This window comes from Chlamydotis macqueenii, chromosome 29 (assembly GCF_036417535.1).
Source record: "Chlamydotis macqueenii isolate bChlMac1 chromosome 29, bChlMac1.mat, whole genome shotgun sequence".
Taxonomy (NCBI): Eukaryota; Metazoa; Chordata; class Aves; order Otidiformes; family Otididae; genus Chlamydotis; species Chlamydotis macqueenii.
Genome location: NC_141584.1, coordinates 1,635,100 through 1,656,206, shown reverse-complemented (window position 1 = coordinate 1,656,206; position 21,107 = coordinate 1,635,100). Strand labels below are relative to the sequence as shown.

Below are 21,107 nucleotides of genomic sequence, written 5' to 3'. Positions count from 1 at the left end.
ATTCTATCTATTCCGTAACATCAACATACATTGTCTGCTAACACACTCAACAGGAAAGCAGCGCTGCAGTCCATGGATGTCTAGGGTTTCGCTCGGAGAAAACCTCACAAATCTTTCCAAAGATCTCTGCTCCCTCTGTGCGTTCGGGACCTCGTGTGTCACGTTTGCAGACGGAAGGTGCTGGACTGATTCGAGGAGCATCGCAGGGCCAGTACCATTTCAGAATGAGAAGTCTGAATGGACTGTAACTACTGAATTATTAACAGAATGGTGAAATCCAGGGTCAGATCAAAAGCTGTTTGACTTCCAAAACTGTTTAAACAGACTCAAATGGATCTCGGATCAAGGGCCAAGATCCACTGCCAGCCTCTCGGTCTCAGCCTGACAGATCTGCATCTCTCAGCTGTGTCCCAGCTCTTCCAGGGGGGAGGAGAGGCTACGAGAAATAACACGTATGCCAAAGAAAACCTTCCCAGCTTCAGGTCCCAAGTCGACTTTGAAAAGATGGAAAAGCTTTTTCTTCATGAGATGCAGGAAGTCAGTTTATAGAAGCCTCTAAAACAACAAATGAATGTGTTCCTGTTCTAAAGTCATTTTCTAAAAATAAACAAACAAACAGGGCAAGGCAGCTCGTTCAATACACTACTGCTTGGGTTTTTTTTTTTCAGTCTCAATAACACATGCCGATGATGCTTCCAAAGCTATGGGAGCTGTCTGAAGCCCTGCAGTGGAACGTTTTGGAGCAGCCTTGTCATTAGAAGGCAGTTTGAGAGATGCCAAAAGAGCAAGAAATTAATCAGCATCTAATTACATACAAGGTATCTTCGGCTCCTGCTCTAGCTCCTCGTTTTGTTTAACCGTTTTAGCAGCTACAGCTCAACTCCTCTTCACGTGAAGCATAACCTCAAATCATATCTGTCCCAAAACTTAGCAACGTCTGCGCACTGATGGAGGAACGGACACAGACGGGTACAATTTAGCAGGGAAAATAAACAAAACGTTTACTTGATTGGGTACGTCCAGAAGACCATGCCTTTCCAATCAAAAAAAGCACGGTTTTGTGTATGCTCGAAGGCCAATCCAGCTTCACCAGGGGCAGAACTGTAAATCATGCACGCCATTCGAACTGAGCAATAAGACAACAGGCAAGAGATTTTTCAACGAATATACAAAGGCAAAAATAACTCCGTAATAAAAAGGATATGAATGTATCAAAATTTTAATAGCTATTCTTCTAAACAGATTAAAAGGACTTAAAATGTACAAGGCAGGTGTGGCACTAAATCGGAAGAGTGTTTTCCCTCTGTTTAGTACTACAAAGGTCTGCAGAGAAACAAAGAAAGAAAGAGAGAGAGAAAGGGAGAGAGAGTTAATGCACAAAAATCAAAGCACGAGTTGTACAGAAAAAGACGAACAAGCTCCACGGTACAGAAACAGCATTTTCTGCTTTTTCAAAGAAAATGAAGTTCCCATTAGGGTAAACCATACCTACCAGTACATCCCGAGTAATTCTACTCCAAACCATCCATTTTACTAGACACCTCGCACAGAGCAGAAGCAAAGTCTCCCATCCAAAAGCGCAGATTTTCACCACGCAAGGGCTGAAGCACGATTATCCCTATCTAACAGATAAGAACCGAGGCAACTAAGGACCACAAATTGAGGAGCGGCTGAACCCAGACTTCCCGCCACTGCCCAGGGCACAAGGCCACCGTTACGGCACAGCGTTCGCGCAGCCCGTGTCTCCTTCCCAATCCTCGCTAACAGCTACCACCACAAATTGTGTTTTTACAAGACAGCACCTCACCTGCAAAGAAAGATTGACAGGTAAGCAGAAAGAAAACGCCATGGTAGAGTCCCCCACCCCAGCAGACACAAGGCAGATACTCATCGTCCCGACTCACTGGCAATTTTGAGCACGTTCCACGCTGGTGCACCAAGTCCAGGCACAGTCATGTGCTCTCGCTGCCTTTAATTAGCGAGATGTTAAGGTTTGCTACTTTATACAGAACCTGTGGAATGAATCATGTAAACGTGAGGCAGGATCGATCTCATCTCTCCATCACCAGCCTTCAAATACAGACCTGCTACTTCAACTCCCCGCTAGCGAACATGCATATCAAAAAGCAGCGGGAGAATCACACGCAGCCATCTGGAGAGGCAAAATTAGAACCGTGGTTGCTTAATACCAGCACACTCAACGCACCTACCACTCGGCTCCAAGGAAAAAAACAATTTGTGTGCACCGACAAGCCAAAGCCCTTTCCCCGGCAGCATTTTCCCATTTTACGTTCCCTCCGGGACGCTGCAGCATCAGTGAGGCAGGATGAAGCCCAGACGGCTGCAGGGGAAGGGAGCAAAGCCGGACGCGCTGCAGGCTGGCTCCCGGCACCAGCCCACCGTTTGGCACAGCCCCGAGCCTCCCGGAGCCCGGCACACGGGAATCCACGAGGGCTTTCTGCCAACGCAGTCGCTGTGCTTCCCCAGGAGACTCACTCCTATGAAATTTGTCATTTCCCTCCTAGTAAGTGAAACAACGTCTTTTAGCTCATTTGGCTAAATTAGACCATTGAGCAGTAAATTATTTGAAAAGGAAATCAAAATCAGATTGTGGTTCAGCACTGAGTGAGAAAGATTAGTTAGCATAACCACTAATGCATCTCCCAACAAAAGCACTTTCAAGACAACCCTGGACAGCTCTTAAATTGCAGCATCAAGAATTAATGAACAGATTACCCTGGCACGTAACAATATTCTACAAGACCCTAAGTTTTTCAAAATTGTGGATTACAGAGGGGTCAAGGGCCACTCAAGTTTAAGAACCACTCAAGTTTAAGAACCAGCTGTCTCTCCTTCCCCGACACCACAAACTTTCAAAGACTCACAAAGCATTCGTTTTTAAATCTTCTTCCACTGTCCCCTGCAGAGGCTTCGGAGCAGGAAACCCATCACACCGGGCCGCTCACGGGCTTCAGTTGCGTCCCTAGCACAACGCTCTACCACAGCTTTTAAGCAATGAGGTCTCCGACGTGACTGTGCTAAACACCGTGTGGGCACAAGGTTTGCTGGACAAAGACAGAAATTAAAAAAAAAAAACCCAAAGCACACAGTGGCTCTGGGGGGTGGCCCAGTTTCGTTACGCCTCCATTTCTGTACAGGAAAAATCACCGTGCAGGAGCCCTCCGGTTTGCTCGGAGACAGCTCAGCAAGCCAGAAGTAAAACCACTCTTCACATGGAGACGGGCACGTGCACGCTGCTTCACAGACGTGAACCAACCCAGAGACTTCAGATCTGTACGAGAAGAGCAAGCCAGACTCAGTCGAGGAAAGGGGACATAAATGGAGCGTCAGAGACCGTCTGCCTTGGCACGCTGGAGGGATTACGTGGAAACATACATTTTCCATAGCTGTTTCACAGAGATCAACCTAGAAATCTGGCATTCCCCGCTGTAATTAAATCATTGTGCCCCTGCTCCTGGCAGGGGGGTTGGACTGGATGACCTTTGAAGGTCCCTTCCAACCCAAACCCTTCTGTGATTCTGTAATAGAAGCGGTTTCATCCAATGGTCAGGGCCATCGCCTACCAAACATGAGCTCCACATTCCGCTTGCCAGCTTAGTCCTTCAGCTACTACAGCGCCTTACATAAGGTAACTCCTTGTTTTCTCCTCTGTGCTCTGCCCAGCTCTCTCTTTTTAGACCATAATGCTCGTTGAACTGACTCCTGTCTACGAAGCCCATCATAACCGGGCCGCTCAGTACGCCTGTAACACAAATAAGGTGCCGTCCATTCCAGGCTGCTCACTGATTCCCACAGTTCCAAGATCCGCTGCTCCAGTTCCCCCGCGCATCTTATAAAATCCTGGGTAAGTCTCCGTGTGGCCTTGTGAACAGAAAGAGGAGCACAAAAGCCAAAAAGCGTTCGGCAATTTAAAACCTTATCTGAGTTTTTCTTTATGCTGCTGACATATTAAAACTCCATTTCAAAATGGCCGCACGCCCTTAAAATGTTTGCTGGTTCGGCTCCAAGAACATCCTTAAGCCCTTTTATGATCTGCTGAGGCAAAGCTCAAACCTTAGAGTAAAGGTGATACCTGGAGAAAGGCGTTTTGCAGTCTTCTTCTAAAGTGAAGTCTTGGTTGAACTTGGAAAAAGTCTCATTTTGTTGTGGAAGAGGTGAAAAAAGCTTTGTCCACTTTAGTGTCTTAAAGCTGGCTGGGAACCTACGCTTTACAGAAACCTTTGAAACAGTTCTCGTGTAAAAAGAAGTGAGACCACGAAAGAGAAGTCTTCTCTAAATCAATTTGCAAAGCCGTGCACGAAACAAGCGGCTGGTCAAGCGATGGCAAAAAGCGTTCCAGTTACATGGAGGTTTAAAACGCTCTTGCTTCAGGCAGGTTTTACATTCAGCATTTCTGTAATGGCTGAAGAGTGAGGAAGAGTGGGCAGAAGATTTAAGAAGAAAGCAGCTTTACGAACAGCCTAAGAACATATGGAACCACATTGCTACAGCGGTAACCGATGACTGCCTTGCTCTCAACGTTGAGCAAGCGGCAGCGACGACTTTGTGATGACACCCCGAGCGAGCTACTTTAACTGAGCTATTTTCAAAATTAATTTACAGGGAACTCTGGCACTCTGTAGGCTGGAGAAGTATATACAGAATTAAACGTCAATGCAAAATATTTTTCAAGTCTGTTTTGGCTTATAGAGGTGTACTTCCTAATACAGAAAACACATTATTTAGTATTTATTTTTCCGTCTCCCCTAAAAGGGGACAAATTTATTCCTTCTTAGTAACTTATTCTTCACCACTGAAAAGCTTATGGGGAAAAAAGGGACTGCCACATTTTGCTCTTCCTTTAGTCTTGCTTCAAGCCCAACATAGGAAAAACCCTTGGCATTTTAAAAAATTTATCAAATAAAACATTTCTGAAATATATATTGTAAAAAATAAATATTGTTCAACATGCAGTATTGGGAAATTGATCTGGATTGAAGTTTTAACGACATCACAATCTGCCTATGTAAGGAAATTCATTCTGCCTCAGAAGCGGAATTATTCTCCTTCCTTGCACTCGTCACCAGTGGGTTGCAGCTATTTAGGTGACTGCAGCAGAGATTCTCTCGCCTCCCGGTCCACGCCACACTTGGCGTCCCCTGATCGCAGCACGAAAGCGCTACGTGCTACGGCAGCGTTTAGAACTGGATGCCAGCAGTACCGTTACCTGTACAACTTTTCATGAGACAACCACAGCAAACAACTCCGTTACACTTTGCCTTCCATCCAACACCCGGAGAGGACTGGAGAAGACACCTGGCAGGGATTACCCTCTCCTCTCTTCATCCTACCATGACAGCAGGGACAAGAGCTAGGAAGGGCACGCTTACTTTTCCTGCTCCTTTTAAACCTACTGGAGAGATGGAAGGGAAGAAAAAATAACACTAAACACACAAGACCTGGAAAAGGTAATTAGCTTTTGGAAATTAGAATAAAAGGCTGATTTTTGAGATAGTCCTGATTCTTCTCTCTTTTTCAGTGACTTCACTGAAATGCAAAACCCATTAATGGTCCCATGACCTTGCAAGGCCATTACCTTGCCCTACAGAAGTTTTAAGTGAAGGCTCCTGGAAGCACGTGCCAGAGTCAGACATGCCTCCCGCACACTGGCCCAGGCTGCCCAGAGAGGCGGTGGATGCCCCATCCCTGGAAACATCCCAGGCCAGGTTGGCCGGGGCTCTGGGCAACCTGATCCGGTTGGAGATGTCCCTGCTCCTGGCAGGGGGGTTGGACTGGATGACCCTTGAGGGTCCCTTCCAACCCAAACCATTCTGTCATTCTAAGCTGGTCTCTCACATCCCTGTAATTTTCCCAGGTCCAGGCAGTCAAGGTGACATTCTGGACTGGAGGGCCCATTTCCAAACTGTGCATGTGACTTGACGAAGTTGCAAGTCACTCCATTGGCACATACGCACTAGAAAGGTCCTCAGGTGCTCCTCTGCAAGCTATAGGTGACCTCAGACAATCCCACGCTAGCCTCAGATGTTCACAGATGTACGGTCGTCTTCTACAACTGCAGTATTGATTTTTTCCATTGAAACCAATCCACCTAAGCTTATAAATTCCCAGAATATTCAGGGATCTTCTACTGCCTTGTAGATGGAGCCATTGCAGGAGCAGCAGCCCCTCTACCTTGTTCTGAAGCAAGTATGAGATTCATACCGAGTGAATTGGAAGTTCCTTGAGGAAAATGACCACAACCTGGCAAAAGTCATGTTCAGTGGGAAAGAACAGGGTGAGGAGCTGCTTAGTAGAAGTGATAACATAAAAAATAGAAATACTAATAAGGTTGCGGAAAGAAAAGAGGATGATGGTCCTTATCTCTTGCTTAAGCACACACTGAAGGCAGACTAGACTATGAGGCAATCAGCTGCTCCGCTTTCAGTACTACGGCTGCTCACACAGGTAGCTTTCCTGAATTTTGTTTGCACATATAAACAACGAGGTTCATGTACCTGCTTTTTGTTTTTTCCAATTGAAATGTTTCAGGTTTCCACAGCAAATATCGCGGGCAAGTATGGCTTCTACCATGTGCTTCAGGCCAGGAATTGGAAGGTGATTACTATTTGTAAAAGAATCATGAAAAAATTCTCCCTGGTACTCACATAAAGACAAAAAGCAGCTAAATTAGCTCTAAAATCTGCTACCTGTGAGCAAAGGGACTTTCCTGATTCTCCTAAGAGTCATTCCTCCCATTTTGCAAAGTGAGACTGAGCAGAGAAAAGGGAAATAGCTTGGACAAAACCATCACTTGCCGGGCTGGGCTCCGAACCCAGGACTTTTGACTTCCCGTACCATGGCTCTGTTTCTAGGTCACACTGTTTCTCCTTTAAATATCAGTTAACAGGCCACTGGAAAGTTCAGGTTCTCAGTTAAAATGCAGTTTCAGTTTCCTTAGATAAACCAAGATCACTGTGTCCTACCGCAAGGAAAAGCAACCAGCCGATTTGTCCCTATGCATGCTGTACGTCTGGCTTTAAAAGAAAAGACCTATGATGCAAAGCCTTCTGGCAAATGCTGGAGAGGAAAAAAAAATCTTGGAAAACTTCCCAACTTCCCATGATTCAAGCAGATTCGCAATTCCTGATGATTCAGAGAAGGGCCTTTTTTAATGGTCTTTAAAAAAATTCTTTGTGGGAAGTCACTGACTATTTGAAGCAGCAAAGAAGTAGCACGCACCTAAGCTATCGCCGCACTGAAGTGGATGCGGAAGAAACAGAGCCAATAAAATGTTAATCCAGTGCTCATGCGAAGAGCAAGGCTCTTTTCACAGAACTGCAAGTACGAGGTTGGCAGGGCGGTGTGAGTTCTTCTCCCATCTCCAGAACCTTCCCCTCCATCTGCAGCTGCTCCAGCTCTGCGGAGAGCTCCCATCTCCGCGTGGCAGGCACACCGAGCGAGCAGAAACTCTGCAAGCAGCTACATGCAGAAACGTACGGCGCTCTTCTGGAGACGCGACAGATGCCTTCAAAGTTGAGAATGTGGCTTATCCTTCTCTAAAAATGACAGATTTATTAATAGCATTGTGTTGGGAGGCAAATACGGAGACTGATAAAGCAAGAGGGCTAACGGGGTTCCCCTCTGCCTCCTACTTCTGGGGGAACACTGAGACAACCAAGAAGCCTTTGCCCAACGTTCCAGGACATGGCAGTGCCCACCGCCCTTCCAGCACTGCACTCCTGTTTGAGACACAAAGAACACCACCCAATTCTCCCACATCCACCGAACACTCAACCACATGAACACAAAGAGGGCACAAAACACTCCTGCTTGGATCTGCAGCAACATTCCGTAACACCTACTTTGACTGGGTGCAAGTGGCCGCACACAGACAAATTGATCCTGGAAATTCTCTTCAGCTACCTGTCTGTCCTTCACAGCCTGCCCACACCAAAACCAGGCAACACCAGATTTGTTTAATAAAGAGAAAATATTTGCTTAATAAAGAGAAAATATTTCTGAGGGACAACGTGAGCCACCTTCTTACCAGCAACAGCCTCTGTCAACGCATTTCCTGAAGCACAACACCCACCGGAAGGCCAGCCTGCCTGGTATTCAGCACTACGCAAACCACCGTACTTCAAAGCTCCGTTCTGAGTTGGTACCTGTACTCCTAGCACCACCGACACAACACGTAAGCACTAAATTCACCGGAGTAAAAGCAGAAAAGAGTGATCAGTTACACCCAACGTTAGCAACAAATTCAGCTGATTTCCTGTGAATAATGCCCTGCCAGTCACAGAACCACTTCTGAACGTGGTAAGACATGCCTGTCTCAACACAAAAATCATAAAATATTTTGCTACCCATGACAACTTACTGATTCTACATGACAGTCATTCTACCAAAGTTTTGAACGGTCACATCACAACTGTTGTCACGTATACGGTCAAACCTCCAGCTTCCTCAAGTGGCACAGCTAAGCCTGACACATAGATGGTAATTATCTCAGCTTATTCCAACTAAACTTCAATCAAAAAAGGCGATGAAATCAAACTGTAGAAAATAACCTCAGTTTTAAGTCACCTCGCCTTCTAAGAAAATCAGTGACCATGCTCTTCCTTATTTCACCTGTACAATATCCCTCCCCTGCATTTCCAGCACAGTGTTTGCTTACTCACCACTTAATTTCTTAATACATCTCAGCACTCATAAATGCCTCCTGCCATATCATCTTAATTCCACAGACAAATATTTTTAAAATAAAAATTACGAAGATGAAAGCAAGTTAATCAGTTTATGTCTCTTCTTTTTTCGTCATGATTCTATATCCCGCTGCTTCATAACAATCAAATTAAGACTGAATTCCACGCAAGTAATGAAATACACACTTAAAATCATTACAGTTACCCCTCAATTAAATTCTTCTTATTGCCCTCATGGTTAAAATTGTCACATTAGCAGAATTTTATCTACTTTTAGTTTCCAGATCTTGTTCTCCTAACACCATCCAAGTAGGGGCTTAAAGACTGATCGCTGATCTCTATTAAACCTCAAAGAAAAACGCGTAACAAAACAAAACAAACAAGCCCCATCCAAAGACTCCATTCTTTGTCTTCGACTTAAACCATACCCAAACCTGCAATTTCCTAAGAAAAAGGCGGTTTAGCGACTTCTTTCTTGCAGACTCACTTTCTGGGTCATATAATAAGGGTCAAAGTCCTCCAGTGGTACAGCAACCAGGCCTTTTGGGATGTCCCCGTAGATGAAAGGCAAATTCTTCCCCGCCTCAAGGTCACTGTTTGGTTTTGGTTTGCTGTCTTCATCGTCATCCCGGTGGCTGCTGTCTTGCTTTGGCCGCTGCTTCTTTTTTAATTCGGCAATGTGTTTCTCGATGTTAGCCAGAGACTCCGGAGTGAAGGGTTTAAAACTATCAGGGCCTGGTGGTGCGAGCAGCCGCGCTGCCATCTTTTCATCCTGCAGCAGCTTCTTTAGTTATGTTGCACCCAGGACAGGTCAGCTCTGCAGGGAGCAAACAGCACAGGCAGAACAAAGTCAGTCACGGCAAAAAGAAAACCAGACAGACAAGCATACAGCATCAAAGATCCAAAGGCAAGAGTGGTCTTCGAGCCCTCACAGAGCCAGGCAAGCAGACCTGCTGCTTTTCAGCCCCAACACAAGCTACAGGCAGAGGGACACCAGGCGCTGCACGCCGGGCGAGCCTGCCCGTCCCTGCTCGCCACGCTGCTCCACCCGGGCTTGACAACACGGGCAAAGTGGCACGCAGGCCTGGCTCTCCGACAGCCGCGCTGACGGCTATCCCGATTCGAGTTTCTCCTGAACACAAACTCTGTTCTAGGCTACAGAAACCATTCTGAAAAGCAACTTTACCAAAACCGGTATTTTCCTGCAAAAAATAGTCTACCAGTCATTGCTCTCTAGCAAACATGATTAGATAAAAACTGATTATTAGATACAAATTCCAAGTCAGCTCTGTTCCCAGGGCTGGGACGAGTTGTTCAGCCTTGTCTGAAACGGGCTGGGTACTGGCCCTCTCCTTCCCCTTCTAACAAGGCATTCGGCAAAGCACCCGCCTCAGTACAGCGCAAAGGAGGAGCGACTTGGGGCTGGGCTTACGAGAGCACGGTAGGCAACGTGCACAGAACATGCTGAGCTCTTTCGACAAAAATGCTCCTTCGTGTGCTATCAGATATTGTTGCAGTTAGGGAGGAGTTAACGACTCCGGCACGCATCGGAACAGGCGTGCCAGGGAGCACCCCGAAGGCTTTCCTAGGTTGGGCCAAGCCCCCAGCGGGCTCACCTCCTCCTGCTCCGGAGCACACCACATCTCTGCTACGGGAAGTCAAATCTCATGCTTGCGTTTTACACACACAGAACTATCAGGGTTTCTGTTCATTTCAGGCCCTAAGAATGAAATAATTTTAAAAGACTTCCATCAAGTACAACAGTAGTTTCTTAAAGCTGGATTTCGGTAACACGCGGGTTAGGAGGAGTCCTCTTTGCATCACATGCAACGCAAAGGAGCACTTCTCCATGATACAAAGAAAAGCGAAGCGGCCGAGGTACAGAAACACAGCTGAGGAAGACCTCGCAAAGCTTCCAGCTCGCAAGGGCGCACAGACCTCCGACGGGACTCTACCCTGTCCCTGCAAAGAGCACCTCGTCGTCTCCCCTGCTCCTACAGAAGAGCAGAGCTGCGAGGAAGTTTGTGTCTCTGAATCCAGCCGCCTACAAACCCTCTGCAGCTTTGCACCTTTTGCCAAGCTCTTCCTCAAGGACCAGCAACAAGAATATATTGCATTTCTGAGCTACCGGTACCTCTGTAAGATTTTCGCACCCCGGGAGGAGGCCAGGAGAGGAGAGGAATCACAGAAACGCTGCACTGATGCAACAGCACTGCAGCACTGCAGGCTGGAATACAACCCAGCCCTGAGACGGCTCGGCACTTCAGGGGGAACTCGAACACACCAGTGGCGCCGGATTCAAGAGGAAAGGCAAAATAACGACGAGTACGGGGCACAGAAAGAGTCCAAAAGCTATGCGGGATAAGGTCCCTTAAGTAAGGAAGAAAGATCATCAGCAAGGTCAGATCTTTTAAGCTAACGTGCACACAGCATCAAAGTACACATTAAAGATATGGCATCTCTGAAAGAAGAATTACTTTCAAATTGCTTGAAAACCATGATATAGGACTGACTCATTAAAATTCAGCTGTTTGAGCATGATGTTAGCCACCAACGGTCCTTAGAGCCCTTGGCTTTGAAGACTATCCTGTATTCATGTGGGAAGAGCTCACAGAAGCCAGAGACATCCCCAAACCAGGAGCACGCTCCCATCCAGAAGGACGAGCCGGGACGCGTTTGCCCAGCCTTAGCGACGCGCATGCTGTGAAACCGCGAATCACAACTGTCTGTGGATTGCAGTGGACTTCAGGAACAAATACAGCATAGAAATAACAGAGTCCTTTTAAAAAAACACCTGGAGATCCCAGCCTTTAATAGAGTACCTGGGGTACTTCCAAAAGCCAGAAGGTGTAGTGTCAAGCACCCTTCCAAGTGATTGCAGGACGTTCCTTGCAACGGCTTCACTCTAAAGCTGTACCACATACGTAGAACTCAACGAAACACAGTTTCCATCTCAGGTTTTATTCAGAGACCCAAAAAACTGAAGCGCAGATCTCCCTCCTTCCTTTAGTACACAGCACAGCCTGGGCTGGGCTTCTTTTAATATAAACTTGCCCAAGTATTTCTAGAGTAATAACAACGAAGACTCAAAGAAGATGGCAAGAAGGGGAAAGAAAAGCCAGGATCTTGGTCACATTATCTCTAGAAACATCACAGAATAGCTAGCTGATATTAAGGAAAAAAATAATTTATTCTATTCTTGCAGCATTTGCATGCATTTAATTACCAAATTTCCCACATACTGTGAAACGATATAGCAGCATTGGGGATGTGGTCTAATTGAATGGCACAGATAAATATGTAAGGCCTGAATTTAGAAACCAAAGTAGCTCAGGGACACAGCATAAAACAGGGAAAGAATGAAGGCACAAATGAATGCCTGATTTGCGTGCACAATTACACAACCGGAGGCAACCAACTAGCCTGCTAAGTGGCCACTGAAAAAAAACAAAACAAAGCAAAACCAAACCAACAAAAACTCGACCGCCACCACCACCAATCTGCTCTACAAACGCACACCACAGCGGTTTGCAAAGGTGCTGTCCATTAACAAACGGAGAGACACTTTGACGCTACACAATAAACCAGGTGAGAGTTTGCCTCGCGCTGCTCGTTCTCACTGCGCTCACACACGGCGCAGACTGTTCTGCTGCGCAAGGTGCAAGAAGCAATCGCTTTTCTTTCAGCATTTGGTATTTGCTCGTAGGGCTGTGACCTGCTTGATATAAGACACAGCAGTGAGCTGGGGCTTTCCCTTCTTGGGAGGTCCTCGCCTGTCCTGATTGCCATTTGTTTTCGCAGTAAATTACCCCGTATTAAGATAACGGACAAAACTAGGATGTAAAATGAAAGGATGGGAATGGAATGTTTCTTTAATTCCTTAAATCAGACCCATCGAGCAGTTTTTGTATCTTTGATAGCACAGCATTACATGTTCTTACAACAACGCATCTCCAACAGCCAACTCCTAATCTTTACCTTTGCCCAGTGACATAACTACCCAGGATATTTCACTTTTATTAAAAAAAAACCCAAATATACCAATGGCCTCTGTTACACAGCCCCACCAAGACCTCCAGGCTCAGGCGGCAGCGCAGAGCACGCTGTGCAGGGTCAGGCAGCCAGCACATCTGCAGCCCTTTCTGCCAGCACAGTTGTGGTTGAAACTGGATGTGTGGAGCAAAAAACGGTTAGAGCACCAAGGATTTCCACTTCCAAGATTTACCGGTTTTCTCGGTAGGAAGAAAAGAAAACCTCCATAACAACAAAACATTTTCACTGAGGATACAATCACATTTCTTAAACATCTGTCAGCATTCACCATGGGAGGGGGTTTTCAGTATTCACTGTAAGAACAGAATGAGTTTAGAGTCCATGAACATCTGCTAAAAAACCAAAAAAATCCCCACAAAACCAGCCACATAGACCAAGAGTGTCAGCACATCCGGTTCGGGGGTGAATTCAGGCTCCAGTCTGCCCATGTCAGTAAAACTTTCTGCTGCAGAGGCCCGAGTGGGAAGCATAACCGAGAGGGTGCGCTGGTTTTCATTCCTTTCCCTTTTTTGTGTATTTAAATTAGTTACTAGAGGAGGTATTAAAAAAAAAAAATCAGGCTTTATCTAGTTATTTGATGTTTTAAAATAAAACTACTACTTGAAGACCTTAACTAAAATTAGTCCTCATCCACACGTTGAATGAACAAATACTAAACTCTCTTCACCCTGAAGATCTCAGGATTGAAGCAGGAAAGTTTCTCTGCAGAGAGAGAGACAGACACACACACACAGAAAGGGAAAATACTTTGTCCAAGGTCACCTGGAAACCAGTGGGAGAACTGGGAGCTGATCACAAGGACCACACTGGATCCAGTCCTGTTAATAACGGGCCGTAGGTAACAGCCGCCTGCTTTAACACCGTCCCCAGTCGTCAGAACCCTCCCTGCACCCCGAGCAGCCAGCTCTGCACCCCAGAGGGAGACAACGCCTTTGTCTCACAAGGACCTGATCTGTAAGAGCTCATCTTCATCCTCGTCTTCATCAGTAAAGACACTCCCACAACAGCACATCTGGCCTGCTGCAGCACAGCCTGGGCTTTCTGCATGACAAGCTTCTTTAGACCAAAAGCTTGTACATTATTTTTTGTCACAACGGAGCGTGGTCTTGCTGGGAGATACGGAAATTGGTAACAATAAACACTACAATTTGTTGTGGAGTACTTTCCACGTTGGATTCTTCAGCCTCTAAAATGAGAAATGTTCTTTGTGACAAAGATTCCCCATCCAGTAGAGTCGGAGAAGAAGGTACGTGCTTTACCGAGCTCCAGGTAGCTGCATCGGGAGTGACACGGTGCCACTCCCAGTGGCTTCAGGGCCGTCAGGAATTTGTCCCAGGCACCTGGGGTTCAGTGCGCAGAACTCCCTGGGGGCAGAATGCATATTTACACATGCATTTTTTCAAAGATCGAAGATATTACACCAGAAAAAATGCTGTACTGAGGTGCCTAGCTGCTAAGACTTAATTATTTTTTCTAAATGCTCCCAGCAGTCCATTTACTGGTACATTATGAAATATTCTAATGAATTATTCAAGCTGATTGTCAAAATAAATTAAAAAAAACATTTCTGAGGTAATAACTTTGCTTTAACACATTTCTTCATTTATTAATTTGCAGGATTCAGTCATTCACAGCATGTCTTTTAGTTCCTTCGAGAGAGAGCCCTTCTGTAGGAATTTTTACATAACCTGCCCAGACACACGTGGCTTTTGATTTGAACGTGCAGGGTCAGGACAGAGAGGAAAATGTGGTGTGGATGAACAGCCCTTTGAAATCCTACTGCACAAGAGCCTAAAAAACTCCAAGCCAAACCAAAATATCCACGCATGAGAAAATCCAGGGCTGGAAACGGCCTTCAGAAGAACTCGCTCATCCTCTCCATCTGCAGGAAATTCCGTGTGTCTGGAACAGGCCGGTTTTATCAATGAGCAGGTACAGCCATGCAGCTGGCTGAGACGCAGGAGGAGCTTAGAAAAGCTCTCACGTCACATTTGATGCTATAAAGTGGAAGGAAGAGGAAACATTTTCACTTTCAAGCAATAGTTATTGTTTTTGTTGCTGGCCATATTCCCCACCCTCCGTAAAACACTGCAGAAGTTTCCTGGGCGCTCGTGTCTAAGCGGAGCTCAAGGGCAGACTCCAGACAGGGCAAGAAAGCAGTTGTGCTCTCGAAACAGCAGTGGCAGCACTGAACTTGAACACACACCTCTAAAGGTAAAAAAACCAAAACGAATAGAAACGTAGGGTTGAGAGAGAAGCACAAAAACAATGGAAAAATATTTAAAAATATATTAATATGTAAAGATGCCGTAATAAAAACCTGAGAAGCTAAAGGTCTACAACTGCAGGCTTTTCCAGTCCCTCCCAGCAGCAGCATGACTCCTATAACATCACCCAGTAAGTTACAAGAACTAAGACAGCTAACCGCAGCTCCCGGTCCCCGATGTCAGCCGCCACTCAAAGCTGACGCGCACGTCCCACCAGGCTCACACAGGAACCTGGAGATTCAGACCGACGAAGCAAGCTGAAGGGCTGCACTTCAACTTCCCCTTTTTTAAAGCCTAACTTCTGAACAAAGAATCGTTAAAAATAGTTGCTGGTAACAGTTAAGACACTAACCCAAAGTGGATTCCATGTTCGAGTCATTCTGCCTGTCAGTGACCCATAAAATAGGAGCAAGGTAGCAGTTATCCTACACAATAATTTTTAAGGAATTAATTTAACGTTGTGGAGCGCTCAAGTGCTATGATTACAAATGGTACAAATCTGGACAAATAGGAAAGTGAGAGGAATAACTAACCTCCCTTCCGGTTCTCTGCTCTTACACAACGCAGCTCTCCGAATTTCCGCACTGTTCTAGAATACAACCTGTGCAACCCTGGCTGCCCGAGTTATTCTGTCTTCATCTTCTCTTACCACCCCATGCATATCTCCCCCGATTAGACAAAACCCAACCCACCCCTCCCTAACGTCAGCTCTTCCCTGCTGTCCTACCATTACCATCCTGCTACTGATTTCACAAGAGACCAATAAAAAGTTAGTCTCCTGCTGGAAACGCTGTTGGAATAGCAACATTTGTTGTTCAACTTCATCTTCCTGGAGTCCTTTCCCACTCAGGTGAAAGATGTCTCACACGGAAGGGCCTATGTAGCACTTCAGTCACACTAAATCACTACGGTTAATTAAATCCACAACTAGCCTAAGCATCAGGTATCCAGCTCAGCACCTTCATAACTACAACGCCAGGCTCCTTTAGGTAGGAGTCAGGCTCCTTAGAACTGGTCTGATTTTTAAAGATAATGAGCACTGCTGTCTCCTAGATTTCCACAGAACTGCTGGGAATGCAACATGCCTGGAAATAAAGACAACTTTTAATTATTTTTGTCTCCAGAATAACAGTATTCTTGCCTAGCATTAGTTACAGAAACAGTTTAGTTTATGCCTGGGCGCCCCTTAGCCATGAAAACAAAATGAGGTCTAAGCTGAAGCACTGGGCATAGACACATACGCTACCTGCGATGAGCTTCACCTGCTCTGTTTTTCAAGTATCCTTCCTCACAACCCAATGCCAGAAATACCATCTCAACGCCCAAAGAGAGCCAGATATCCCCCAGTTTGCCCCAACAAGCTGCAGGGGCCTCTGATGCCATGCAAGCGCCACCTCCTCCCTCAGGAGTCCAGCTGGTTTCAAAGCATACATAAATGAACAACTGCATACACGTACCTTTTATTTGCTTTTTAAATTCATGTGGGGAGTTCCAGTAAAAATAAGTGTACATACCAAGAGAAAAAAAAGAGAAAGGAGATGGCTTTTAGTAATTGTCAACATTTTCTGCTCCCTGCTTCTCTAGCAATGAAGGATTTATTTATGTAACTTTAAGATCACTACCTGTAAAGTTCACAATTCAAATTCAACAATGAAAAGCATCACTGCTGGGGTTGGTTGGTTGGTTTTGGGTTTGTTTTTTTTTTTAAAAAAAAAAAAAATCCCCCTGGAATGAACTGCTGAGAATATTTTATTTATAAATACAAACTTCCCATACCCTTCTGCTGGCACAGGAACAGCGAGAGCAAGATGGAAATGGACTTTCAGATCTCAGATAGCAGGATTTTTGCGTTTGAAACGGCTGTTTTCAGAAAGCAGCAATTTCACAGCTTTGCTACAGCCCAGTCCCTGCTGGCTACTCTTTCGACTTAAAATATCCTGTATGCTGATGTGCTCCATTCGGCAGGAATAACGCTTTGCTGCAGGACAAGAGGGAAGGAAGAGAAGGCAGAAGTTACTCCAACTTTGGAACAGTACTTAAGGACACTTCCACGAGACAGAAGTCCACGTGAAGCCTTAAAAGCCAGTCTCGAATGCCAGCTGAAGTCACGGAGGATTTTTTTACCACGCGTCTGCAGCAGTAAGTCACCTCTTCTTTACTTGTATTTCCCAGCTCAGCGACTGGCCACTCCGCACAGAAGTGGAACAACAGGACATAAGGGGGAAAGTCCGAGCACTTAGCTGCTTCTGAACCCCGCCAGATTAAAGCCGACGGTCCAGCGATGACAAGCTCTCTACCGTGCCACCACTAACGTAACCCATCACGTGCAATTTCCCCTCTGTGGTTTCTCAGATTATTTTCCCCATGCTCGCTCCCAACTCCAGTGCTTTTGTGTTGTTATTTTACCGCACCTTCTTTAATCCAAACGATTTATTCGAACACAACAATAAATTATTGATTCCAGCGTATTTGTTGATGCCAATGGCAGCTGCAGCCGCTTCGGGAGGACGGCAATCGATAGTGAATGGAAATCATGTGACCACATGAACACGGCATGCCCCGGCGTCACGCACGGCCTCCGGGCCCGTCGCCTCTCCAGCCGCTGAAAACCAGCACGGATCAATTGGTATGTGAAGCTGTCTCAGCACGCGAAACAAGCCGAGCAAACCCACAAATGACCGCAGACAGAACAAGAAAAAGGAGGAAGATTATACCACGATTTAGATTTTCCAGCTACTTCATTTTCACTCAGCACTGACTCTGTTTCTGTTTTATTTCACCTCCTTTAAGTGAGAATGAAAGCACATCCATGCTCAATTTATTGCAACATGCAATTGCTCTCTCTTCCATTTATTAGAAAACTAGCTTTCCACCTCTTTTCACAAAATATCCACGTAATTATACTTGTTCCACTGAGCAGTACAGTATCTATACCATGATCCAGATACGAGCCATACGTATGAGCTTATATAACTGGTTAAATTATTTGTAACAGGTCCAGGTCCTTTCACCCAGGACGAATGTCACTGTGGAAGCGCTGAAACACACAAACAAGAATCTAGCGGCCCTTCAGTCACGTCATTAAACATTTTATTTAAGCCTCCCCGAAGCTAAGAACGGGGGCTTTCTAAACACACAGCAGACGGAAAACCCAACCAGCCGCGCTCCGCGAGGCCCTGCACGTCACACGTACGGAAAACGGCATTACGGAGCGCTGCCGAGAGCCCTGGCCGTTCCTTCGTTACTCTGAGGCACGTTAACTGCTCCCCCGTCGCTTCACAGCACCGGAGGCTTTTATAGATTACAAACGGCTTCGGGAACTTTACGTAACAGCAGCCTGTCCCCCGGGCACGGCGAGGTCCCCGGGGCTGCGCCGGGCGGAGGGGCCGCGGCCGCTGTCCGCTCCAGCTCCCGCCCCGCCCGGGGCCAGCGCGGGCCCTACCGGTACCTCCAGCATCCCGGGAAAGCAGCGGGCAAGGAGGAGAGGAACCCTCCCGCCAGCGCCGCTCCCCGGGAAGGAAGGGCTCCGAGGCAGCCGCCCCCGGGGGTACCTCCCGCACGCTGCCCGCGCCGCGCCGTCAGCTCCTTGCAGGAGAGCGTCCACCACCAACACGCCAAAACAAGCGCCCCCGTCCAAGAACATCTCCAGGCGCCCTCCCTCCGACACGGGACTGCCAGCCATCACCCACGGGAAAACCACCGGTGTCATGCCTTCCTCTCTTTTTGCCTCTAGAGATACCGGCAGGAGGGGGCAGTCGGGCCCCTGGAAGACCCCTCCTCCCTCGTAATTACATCTTCCCCAGTGTGAAACGAGGACATACGGGTCACGGGTTCCCATTGGGGGTGGAATGCTGCAGCGTTACAAGGACCAGCTTACACGTCTACACACAGCAGAAATACAACCAGCGCCCCATCGACCCACCCCACCTCCTCGAGGATCTCATGCCCACCCCCCACAACACAGCAGGATGAACCCACCACACCTGGGATCCCCCTCCAAAATCCAGCTGAGGCACCTTACAGAAGACGAGCTCCAGCTGCGCAGGCCCTCACACACAGGCTTTCTGCTCACACATCTTCCCCTCAGACTTTCAGACTTCACCTCGGATCATCTGCAGCTACTGCTGTGGAGCTCCTCTTCCAGCTTCCCCACCCCCACATCAGCTGGGCATAATTTGCACCAGAAATGAGGGGGGGGGAGGGGAAGAAGATACCCAAATTTTTAATAGAAAAGCCTTGTGAACACGCAACTCCCTCTCCCCAGGAAGGAACAAAAATAAAATAAAATAAATCTGCCCTCACTGTTCCCCCAAAATCTGCATGGTGGAAGGAAGCAAGAGCGCAAACCATGATGCCAACATCTGGGTCAGGCTGGAATCTCAAAGCCACCCCATGCATCTTCCCCCCCCAAACTCTGTCCTCCAGCTTCCCCCCTCCCTGGCAGCAGGACTCTCGGGATGCCGAGCAGCAGGGGACAAGGGGGGGGCGGAGGGATGGATGTACAGGCTCTGCAGCGAGGGCTGAGGGGGAAGGGATACCAGGCCTCCAATTCTCCCTCCCCACAATGCAGACAAAGAGCACAGCCCCCAGTTTAGGGGCCTGGGAGAAGGGCTCCCCGGGATGGATGGAGAAGGTGGCCCAAAGGGAGCTCCTGCTGCTGGGGGACCGGGGGTTGGGGGGAGGCTGCCCCCTCCCAGCCGGGGAAGGCTGACCCCGAGGCCGCAGAGGCGGCAGGCTGGAGGGCCGGCAAGCCCCCGTCCCCCCGGGGACCTCGAGCTGCAGCCGGGAGGGGGCTGGAGCTCACCCCCACCCCGCCCCGGGAGCCCCCAGGATCCCGGCTGCTGCTGGGGCGTGGAGGGTGGCGTGGGATGGCGGGGAGAAGCGGGGGCCGTCCCGGTCCCCCCTCCCCGGGCGCGGAGTGAACGGGCACCGGTCGGGGCGGAGAGGGGCAAGGCTCCCGGGGCACCCCCTCGCTGGCAGAGGCGGATTTGGGGCAGGGGGCTACCCCCGCCGCCCCGCCGGCTCCCCACTGCACCAGAGACCGCTCCCCACGCCAGCCGAGAGCTCCGGAAAATCGCTCTGCGGCAAAGCCCCCGCCCGGGGTGTGAGGCGGGGGGGCAGGGGGAAGAGATGTGCTGCTGGCTGTGGGAGAGGGGCATGACTTTAAAAAAAAAAAAAATAAAAAAATTAAAAAATCTGGGGGAGCAAAGGCGGGGAGACCCTGGGCGCCCCCCGCACGGCCCCCGCGCCGAGGGCTGTAACTTACTGCGGCCGCTGCACTAACGCGTCTCCCGCAAGGCGTTGCTGGACTGCGGAGGTGGGGGAGCTGCAGGAGGAACTGCGGTTGTCGCCATCTTGGTGCGCTGCCCGCGCCGCCCGCGCCGCCCGCCCCGCGCGCCGGCCCCCTGCCGGCCGAGGCCTTAGGGACCGTGGCAAAACTCCCGCCGCCGGCACCGCGCGGCTGCCGGGGAACCCCCGCCCCCGCCCCGCACCGGGGAGCTCGCGCCCCGCAGAGAAGCCGCGTCCCCGAGCGCTGCGGAGCTCAGCCCTACCTGGGGCGGTGGGGGGGGGGGTGGGCCAGGCGCCCCCCGCCCGCTTCAGAGGCGCAGGTGAAGCTGAGCTTTGGCGAGCCGCCGGCGCTGAGGCCCGCGCAGGGCCTGCCCAGCCCGGTACCGGTACCACGGCTCCCAGCGTCAGCCCCGCGCCGCGACCGCCCGAGGTACCGGGAACCGGGGCGGTTCCGGTGGAAAAACCCCAGGCTGCTGGAGATGCTGAGCTGGGCCCAGCGCCCGGCCCGGTGTGCAGGCAGCCCGGGGACGGAGGTGGCGGGACAACAACGATTTCCAGCGACCGCAGCCGAAACTTTGTCCGGGCCAGCGGCCGGCCGCCTCTGGAGCGCTGTCCGCGCCGACAGGATCAGCGCAAAAGTCCCGTAACAAACACACAGAGAGCGGGACCTGGGACAGATGTCATGGACAGAGCAAACGGAAAACTTTCTATCAGCCAAACGCTTTTTTTTTTTTTTTTTCCACAGTTTCAGGACAAGCTAAAACTTCAAACGGCCATGCACATCGCAGACCGC

At 48.6% G+C, this 21,107-nt stretch overlaps 1 protein-coding gene across 1 annotated transcript in view; it reads right to left on the bottom strand.

Annotated features, from left to right (window-relative positions):
* SCN8A (sodium voltage-gated channel alpha subunit 8) overlaps window positions 1-20,398 on the bottom strand; it is a 65,911-nt gene extending 45,513 nt beyond the window's left edge. Inside the window, exons 1-3 of the mRNA XM_086768770.1 lie at window positions 20,292-20,398; window positions 9,193-9,522; window positions 1,205-1,323 (exon numbers count right to left, since the gene is read on the bottom strand). Of these exons, the coding sequence (XP_086624896.1) occupies window positions 1,205-1,323; window positions 9,193-9,468 (395 nt within the window). The 5' untranslated portion in view covers window positions 9,469-9,522; window positions 20,292-20,398. The remainder of the gene's footprint in view (window positions 1-1,204; window positions 1,324-9,192; window positions 9,523-20,291) is intronic.
* Between the last annotated feature and the right edge of the window lie 709 nt (window positions 20,399-21,107).